The sequence below is a fragment of the Salvelinus sp. IW2-2015 genome, linkage group LG35 (assembly GCF_002910315.2).
Source record: "Salvelinus sp. IW2-2015 linkage group LG35, ASM291031v2, whole genome shotgun sequence".
Taxonomy (NCBI): domain Eukaryota; kingdom Metazoa; phylum Chordata; class Actinopteri; order Salmoniformes; family Salmonidae; genus Salvelinus; species Salvelinus sp. IW2-2015.
Genome location: NC_036874.1, coordinates 2,129,464 through 2,139,433, shown reverse-complemented (window position 1 = coordinate 2,139,433; position 9,970 = coordinate 2,129,464). Strand labels below are relative to the sequence as shown.

General features: G+C 39.6%; 1 protein-coding gene across 1 annotated transcript in view; it reads left to right on the top strand.

The window, feature by feature from the left end:
* The window catches only part of LOC111958618 (B-cell receptor CD22), a 27,276-nt gene extending 20,862 nt beyond the window's left edge, over nt 1-6,414 (top strand). The window contains exon 7 of the mRNA XM_070437305.1: nt 6,329-6,414. Coding sequence (XP_070293406.1) covers nt 6,329-6,414 — 86 coding nt within the window. The remainder of the gene's footprint in view (nt 1-6,328) is intronic.
* Nucleotides 6,415-9,970: the final 3,556 nt, after the last annotated feature.

The window sequence follows — 9,970 nt, the reverse complement described above, 5'->3', positions numbered from 1 at the left end:
GCCTGCCACGTTCAGACATCTACCCATCGAGCTAACTGTCTGTTGCATTGTTGACATATACGGCTACGCCACCCACCTATGTGACGCGTACCCGATGGACACTGCTCTGCTTTCCCAGCTGCTAACTTGGACCCCACTAGCCTGCCAACCGTATTTCATTACAACCACTGCCGACTGGCAGCACCCCCTTCAGTACTCCAGAGTTGAGAGACGGACATGGGCTTTTTACACACAGTTGATCCAATCAGCTCCGGCGACGGACGCACACATAAACAGAGCCACAGGCACTAGCGCTTCTCCGAAGACCGTCCACTGCCATGCCAGAACAACACACAGGGCAATTGCCACCTTGTCTTCCACTGTTGTCACCAAATAGCGTAAACAGGAACGCATGGGCCAGTGTATCATAAATGAACTATTACATACAGCATTCAAGTAATACAGGATATTATTGGTACATTATGAAACAAATGTATTGTTTTTGGACAGATAAGAAGTTGATGCTGTACGTTTCAATTTGGTATTGCTGCATATAGTGGTGTAGTAATACTAATTCCCATGTTCAGCTTGCCTACTTTTGAAACAAGAAGGGGTAAGTTACTATTTATTTCTTGTTGGAAGGAGCTGCACAGATTTTTGTTTTGTTCTTTCTTTAGCTGTTTTGTTGACTCATGTTTGTATAAAGTTGGTCATATATTTGTCTCTACTAAGTGGGAGGGAGTCATCTGGGACCGCTCAGTAACCTGCAGCAGGAAGCTTTCCCCACCGGGTGTGGCCGTATCAAATTATGACAGGGAAAATTGGTTGTGTTATTTAGAGGGAAAAGGCGTGCATTATAGTTTTGAGTCACTTTCAAAAGTGGCTAAAGGTTTTTGGTTAGGTAACACCAGGGAATTCGAACAAGAAGTAAACGTATTCTAAACATTATCTGTTTTCATTATGGGGAACAATGACCGGCCCGCAAACTGGTATGGCTGGCCGGGAGTGTTTTATTTTTAAAGGGACAGTACACGTTTATCACAGTTGTGTGAGTGTAATGGCTGAATGAGTTACATGAAAAGTCACTAGAGGGCGCCATTGGTCAATTTATGGAGGTTCATGTTATTGGGAAAAGGCAGACAGTTACATGAAACATAGAGGAAATTTAAAACGAATGATTTGAGGTTATTATCATAATTACGGGAGGTTTTGTTTGTAGTAAACGTTTGGGTTAAGGGGATTTCCCTGTTCCCAGAGACAAGATATCTTAAAGGGACACACTCGCATATATGGAATATTAGGAGTTTTTTTTCCTGAGTTGTAATTAGACAAGGGAATTAAAAAAAAAAATGTTTTAAAGATAAGGGGTTCTTTAATAGGTCTAGACATGGTATGGAACACGAATGTAAGGGGGTGGTGTAACCTTTGACCTGTTTTCATTGCATTCCCAGGTGGTCTGATCACCCACAGGGGGGGGCATGAAGATAATAAATTTGTGGTCATCTGGGATACTAGTTTTTGAGGTAAATTAATTATAATGGAGTTTATAGCTCTTGAACATAATTGTAGCTTGAACCACAGAGGAAAAAATGGAATTAAGGTAGGACAAATTATGGGGAGCAGGGGAATAACCTCTAGGGAGAAAGAGGAAGTGGTTCAGGATAGTTTTGAATTGGCTATTATTGATTTGGTATTACAACAGGAAAAAATCCCATTTGTTATCGTTAATAAATGGGGGAAAATATGATACATTGAGGTTTGAACAGGAGTTATTTTAAGCCAATAGGGCAGGAAAATACATAAACATTAAAATCATTAATGAAAATAAATACGTTTCAGTTCTTAGGAGTGGTAATTTACTGTGGATAAGGTATCCACACTGTAAAACATATATTACTTATTTATGAGACTGAGTTTAAGGATAACCAATGTTATTGTTAAAAAAAAAATATATATATATATATAGTGGACTCTTGGGGGAGAGAGCTTATTAGTAAAGAAAGGATTTGATATGGTTAGCATTTGTTTTGGCCTATTTATATAGTATTNGGATCTGGAGAAGGTCTGTATGGAGGAGTGGGCCAAAATCCCTGCTGCAGTGTGTGCAAACTTGGTCAAGAACTACAGGAAARGTATGATCTCTGTAATTGCAAACAAAGGTTTCAGTACCAAATATTAAGTTCTGCTTTTCTGATGTATCAAATACTTATGTCATGCAATAAAATGCTAATTAATTACTTACAAATCATACAATGTGATTTTCTTTGATTTTCTCTCACAGTTGAAGTGTACCTATGATAAAAAATTACAGACCTCTACATGCTTTGTAAGTAGGAAAACCTGTAAAATTGGCAGTGTATCAAATACTTGTTCTCCCCACTGTAATAATATATTTTTTAATTAAATATCATATTTACATAAGTATTCAGACCCTTTACTCAGTACTTTCTTGAAGCACCTTTGACAGTGATTACAGCCTCGAGTCTTCTTGTGTAGCTTGGCACACCTGTTTTTGGGGAGTTTCTCCCATGGTCTGAGAGTCTTTTCAGTGCCTTTTACTGAGGAGTGGCTTCAGTCTGGCCACTCTACTATAAATGCCTAATTGATGGAGTGCTGTAGAGATGGTTGTACTTCTGGAAAGTTCTCCCGTCTCCACAGAGGAACTCTGGAGCTCTGTCAGAGTGACCATCAGGTTCTTGGTCACCTCCCTGACCAAGGCCCTTTTCCCCCAAATGTTCAGTTTGGCAGGGCGGCCAGCTCCAGGAAGAGCCTTGGTGGTTCCAAACTTCTTCCATTTAAGAATGATGGAGGCCACTGTGTTCTTGGGGAACTTCAAAGCTGCAGACATTTTTTGGTACCCTTCCCCAGATCTGTGCCTCGACACAATCCTGTCTCGGAGCTCTATAGACAATTCTTTCGACCTCATGGATTGGTTTTTGCTCTGACATGCARTGTCAACTATGGGACCTTATATAGATAGGTGTGTGTCTTTCCAKATCATGTCCAATCAATTGAATTTACCACAGGTGGACTCCAATCAAGATGAAGAAACAGGATGCACCTGAGCTCAATTTTGAGTCTCATCGCAAAGGGTCTGAATTCTTATGTAAATAAGTTATTCCTTTTTAGAATTTTTCATACATTTCCCAAAAATACTATAAACCTGTTTTCACTTTGTCATTATGGGGTATTGTGTATATTGATAAGGAAAACATTTTATTTAATACATTTTAGAATAAGGCTGTAACCTCTACTTCATCACCCTCCCGGATCCGGGATCCTCCTCATCAAAAAAGCTGACTAGCATAGCCTAGCCTAAAAAGTTAGTCAGGCCTTAATATGTACGCGGAAGTAAGGATAAACGTAGTTAGGTATACTCTAACAATACCATAGACCAGTAATCACACTTACCACTATTATTCATAGTCACATTAAGAGATAATACACAAATTTTTAAAAACCCATTTTGGGATAATAGTTACTAATAAATGGCCCACATTGAAAAAGTGATGATAACACTGAAATCTACTCAAGAAAATAAATGGAGAAAGAAATTAACAGAGAAATGGACAGTAGAAGGGAGTATTGCCACGCTCAGCGGGCTCCCGACGACGGAGCGCCTGTTAATGTTGGTGACATAACGAAAAACTTAAAACCAATTCGGAGTAGAGAGAATACAGATAATCCTCACTGGGGGAAAGCTGGGACTTGAATTGTAATATTTTCTGGGAATTGGTTTCGGTGCTGGAGTTTGGCGAATACAGACAATTATAATAATATCGCTTGTTGGGCGGAAACCACTCAATTATTTTCAGATGGCGTTGGTGGTTCGGCGGTAGAGTTTTTGCTTCAACGCGGGAAGACTGAGGTTTCGTATCTCAGCCCTGACATCGATAGACTAAATTAATTCTGATGGTAATTAAAATACTTATAGGTTTTGCCCGGAAAGTACGGTTGATTAGTGTGTTGTTAAGATATGACCTGAACGTTTTTAATACTTGTTAGTTAAATTAAAGACTAATGTTATTATTGTTATGGATCTGGCTGACATGCGCTATAATTTACGCGAAGTATATGGTAGTTTAATTTTTGAGTAGAGAAAGTTGAGAAGTGATGTTTTATATGTAATACGCATATCCTGATTTGAACTATATAATCTATTTGATAACTTACTGAATGCCTGTATTTTCAACATTTGATAATGATTGCAAATCCGTATATTTAACCACACGTTGAATTAGGTTTGGGTATATAGTTGGATCGGGATACAATTTGTTCTTTCCCCACCGGGTGTGGCCGGTATCATTATGACAGGGAAAATTGGTTGTGTTATTTAGAGGAAAAGCGTGCATTATAGTTTTGAGTCAATTTCAAAGTGGCTTAAAGGTTTTTGGTTAGGTAACACCAGGAATTCGAACAAAGAAGTAACGGTATTCTAAACATTATCTGTTTTCATTATGGGGAACAATGACCGGCCCGCAAACTGGTATGGCTGGCCGGGAGTGTTTATTTTTTAAAGGGACAGTACCGTTTATCAAGTTGTGTGAGGTGGTAATGGGCTGGAATGAGTTACATGCAAAAAGTCACTAGAGGGCGCATTGGTCAATTTATGGAGGTTCATGTTAATTGGGAACAGCAGACAGTTACATGAAACATAGAGGAAATTTAAAACGAATGGATTGAGGTTTATTATCATAATTACGGGAGTTTTGTTTGTAGTAAACGTTTGGGTAAGGGATTTCCCCTGTTCGCCAGAGACAGATATTTTAAAGGGACACACTCGCATATATGGAATATTCGGAGTTTTTTTTCCTGAGTTGTAAAATTAGACAAGGGAATTAAAAAAAACATGTTTTAAAGATAAGGGGTTCCTTTAATAGGTCTAGAATGGGTATGGAACACGAATGTAGGGGGTGGTGTAAACCTTTGACCTGTTTTCATTGCATTCCCAGCGTGGTCTGACACGCCACAGGGGGGGGCATGCCAGATAATAAATTTGTGGTCATCTGGGAATACTAGTTTTTGAGGTAAATTAATTAATAATTGGAGTTTTAGCTCTTGAACATAATTGTAGCTTGAACCACAGAGAAAAAATGGAATTAAGGTAGGACAAATTATGGGGGAGCAGGGGAATGAACTTCTTGAGTGGGAGAAGCGGAAAGTGGTCAGGATAGTTTGAATTGGCTTATTATTGATTTGGTTAATTACAACAGAAAATCCATTTGGTTTATCGTTAATAAATGGGGGAAAATATGATACCATTGAGGTTTGAACAGGAGTTTATTTTTAAGCAATAGGGCAGGAAATACATAAACTTAAAATCATTAATGAAAATAAATACGTTTCAGTTCTTGAGTGGTAATTTATGTGGATAAGGTTCCACACTGTAAAACATATTATTACTTTATTTATAGACTGAGTTTAAGGATAACCATGTTATTGTTTAAAAAAAAAATATATATATATATATAGTGGACTTCTTGGGGGAGAGAGTTATTAGTAAAGAAAGGATTTGATATGGGTTAAGGCATTTGTTTTGGCCTATTTCTATAGTATTAAATTGACAGGGGTAAATTGCCACCATAGACATGTTTGTCAAAAATCCATGCGTTTAGATGAAGCAAACATTGAGACATTTAGTTAAAATTTGGAAAACAACACGTTGTTACAGACAGATAAGGGAAAGGGCAGACAGAGAGCCCTCCTGCAGCTGATGAGACCTTGAGATTTGGAGAGCAGAGAAGGGAGTTTTGGAAGGGGCGCTCCTACATGATAATGTCAGAACATACAAAATATTTACTAATTTACCTAAGTCATTAATTAGAAAGGTAGGTTGTTACTGGCCAGAGGCCAGGTATCAAAAGGGGGATGGGTACATTGTGGGTTAGTGATAGGATGGGGCCTATTGATAATATAAACTAATAAAAAAATAAAAAATAATAATAATTATCGCTAACAAATAGGCTAAAGTTAATATATAATCAATAGAACAATGAGAAACTGTTTGTTAACCAACCCTTGTATGTCCAAGATTTTTATGCTTACAGTGAAATTAAAGAGGGTAGGATTCACTCGACCTGGGGCATATGGCACTTGGGAGGGTATAAGAACACTGAACTGGCGAATGATCACAGAGTTTAAGGACGAAGAACCGTGCACTAGAGTTCGGGGGTCCATATCCTTAATGAAAAATCCCTGACCCGCCCTCTCATCATGTGTATTCATGAAGTGGAAGTGTTGTTGATCCTGGCTGATGAATTGTGTTCTCTGGAAGGGTGGGGCTTTACAGGACTGTTGGTCGTACTGGACGCTAATTAATTGGGATACGATGGGGAATGTTGCATCCCAGTGCTGCAGGGCACCACCCAGTTCCAACGGCCAGGTTTCAGCCGGCCTACTCCACCATTCAAGACCAAGTCCCACGCCATCACCTAAGGCTCTCAATCCGGTACAGGTAATACATGTGAATGACATCTCAGATAGTGCCAATTGGGGACTGAACTGGGTTATGAGGGGAAGGGAGAATATGTGGTTGGGCCTATATGAGATAACACTGCCAAAACACTTAACAGAAAGGACTTGTGTCGTATGTGGAATGCTAGACTTATTCTGGCTACAGCCTTATTTGCCTAAGCGAATGGGGAGGTTGGATTGTGCATATTGGAAAGTTTTATAAAATAAGCAATTCAACCCTGTGTAAAGCTCTGAAGTCTTGTGTTCCCAGAAGGTCCCTCCCCGAAGGCACCGTGGGGAGTTAGATATGGGGGAAATTTACAGCTGTAAACTGGTACCGGTAGGGGTATAGACTATGGGAGGTCCCTTACTATGCCTGCATCACTAAGTCACTATTGAACTAGAGGTGTTGCTGATGTATGGTGGGATGTGTGGACCTTGGGCCAGGCGGTTTGACCCCATTTTGAAAGGAGACTGGCAGGGCACATGTGCTTTGGCCAGTCTGATACACATTGACTATTATTAAAGTTACAGCTAACCAAACTCCTGGGATTTGCACATGACACAGAGGCTCGGGACCAACCAGGAGACTGCAGAAAGCGTAACGCTCCTTGGCGCGAGGGTACAGATAACCTCACACCAACCTGTTGGGGTCCCAATAGGGTCCCAACGAATTGCCAGACATTAAACCGGAATGATGGGCCTGTGGCATTTATTGCCCATTATTGGCCAGCTATTGTTGATGTAAGCAGAATGCCTGGATCAATTTAGCTACTATAATCAACAACGCTTTGTTAACTATAACGCACACAGCACTTAAGGGGATGGCTAACAATTGGATCCACACTCTCGAACTGCCTAGACGAAATAGCTAGCAACTAGACTGATTCTGGCAACCAGGGAGGTGTATGAAAATGTTTCGGAGACAATGTTACCCGTTTATCCCTAACAATACCATAGTCCGATGGGAGCATTTCAAAAGCTCTGAGCGGTTTGAGAGTTTTCTGCTGGAGATGAGGGGTCTTGCAGGTGTGGAGGAGAAGTGGACTGTTTCCTTGGCTGGGTGGTTTGGTTTGTGTGAGTACACTGCATTGATGGTTACCTGGAGTGCTGTCGCTGCATGTATTTACCCCTGTTGAGGAAATCCTTTTACAGATGTTGCGCACGCTGCAGTTATGATGCCACGCTTGCTCACGGGGGGGACTGCTGAGCTGCCTTGAAAAGGATGAATCATGGTTTGCTATAAAAGAAATAAAAATTAGGAATTGCCTTATTTTTAGTTTAATTCATTGCTTTTTGTTGCACAAATATATCCTTGTAATCGTTCTACCCTGTATGTTGTCTATCCTTATGTCAAGGTTTAACATTTCTGGGTGGGGAGGTGGCCAACCTTAGTACCTGTTAAGTGTAGTAGGGGTCTACTAGAGGCGTGTGTTTCTTTTAAATCGTGTATTCTTGAGTTTGACACCATTGGGGGTGTCAAAAGAGGAGTCGAAATTTGCAACTTGGCCTTATATCCATTTGTTGATTTTTCTTTTGTTGATAAAAATAAAATAAATTAATTATTAATAATAAACTTTTTATTATTTTCAATGAAATGCTGATTAACATATTATATAATGAGTGACCCTGGGTGTCAAAAGGGGGAAATCAAAATTCTATGTAACAGAGATCGTATGAATAAACTGTTCTTTCCTTAGAAGGTTTTAAGTTCCTGGGTGGTAACGAGCCCCACCTTAGTATATGGGAAAAAGGGGATGAAATGTTATTGTATGTGACACCTTTCAGGTGTCAAAACGGGTGAATCAAAATGTCTATGTTGACACTTTTACGGTGTCAAACGCAGGATTGTGGGGTTTTTATTAAGGTTTTTTGACAGCTTAACTAACTAATAAGCTAGTAGGGCTTCTTATGCATTAAAGTTTTGAATTCTGACTCATGTGAACCTGGCATTTTCAGTTAGTGCCCCCTCCCACTGCTTTTTACAAAGTGCTCTGTCTAATCATCGAGGCCACAGCCTGAAATTGCAACAAATGTAATCTGAGCATAAGATATGGAAAGTACAGTCTGAAATGTGTGTGTGTTAAAAAGGGCGCTGTGGGCGGCTTGTACTGTGTGAACCGAGACTGGTGGCTAATCTTAGAGAGACACAGGAGGGGGGGATTCAGGGACTGCTGACGTGGTGTACAATAGACAATAACAGATAAAATATACACACGAAGAACATCTGTGAGGTTCTGAGTTATGCACTATAACCCAATACTATAAAAGTGATTGCAACTGTAATTAAATGTGAATTGGATATTGACAAACTGTTGGCTGGGAGCCTGGGGTGTCTGTGTGTGTGTGCTGGAAGTAACAGTTAGCCAGATAAGAGTGCTGTGGAAGCTGTGGTTGCCTGGAGCGAGAAAAGTGGCCATTGTATATACAGGTGGCGAATAGCTCAGACAATATTACAGGAGCTGTTGACCTCAGTCTTTGGGTGAAGGGAGCGTAATCTCACACGCAACAGCGTCGGGACATCATGCCTACAGGCCAGGACTGGCTTAAGGGCAACACCACGATAGGCTGGGTTAAAGTCTTAAACCACGCCCAGTCTCTACTCTGACAGGCCGGCTCGGAAGTGGAACTATCTCTGTCATGAGTAATTTATTATAATGTCTTTGTTCAGTAAACAAGTGTCTTCTCTGTGGTTTCGAATCCTGCGTGATGTTAACGTGAACCCGTATATACGGAAATTGCATTTGCCATTTTATTACTTTAGTTAATAAAAAGTAATAGCATACAATTAGTGACTCCTTGTCATACTTGTCCTTATACCCAGATTGAATTGACGCAACCCTAACACGTCGAAGACAAAGAAAATACCGGACCTGTCACTCCAAAAGCTCTTATTGGTTCAGATCAAGCTAGACACCCCATTCACCTTCCATTGCCTGTGACATCTAGTGAGAGGCGTTGAAGTGCATACATTATCGATAAATAAAGCCAGTTGAATAGGCAGGCCCTGAAACAGAGCCTCGGTTTTCAGTTTTTTCACTTCCTGTATGAAAGTTTGCTGCCAAATTAGTTCTGTTTTACTCACAGATATAATTCAACCAGTTTTAGAAACTGTTTTCTATCCAATAGTACTAATAATATGCATACTGTATGATCTAGAATAGAGTACGAGGCGTTTAATTTGTGCACGATTTTTTCCAAAGTGAAAACAGCGCCCTATTGACAAGATTGACATGAAGGTCAGTCAACTTTTTTGGTTAATAAATGATTCCATATATGTTATTTCATAGTTTTGTGTCTTACTATTATTCTACAATGTAGAACTAGTAAGAATAAAGAATAACCCTAGAATGAGAAGATGTGTCCAAACTTTTTACTGGTAATGTATATATTATATTACTAGATCTCCAACCCAAAATAATAACGCGTGAATAGCTTGCTATTCTCATGCTTAAGTTCAAGGTCAGAATATGAATATATATATATATATTAATATATATTTATTTATAACAACATAAATACATACATACATATAAGA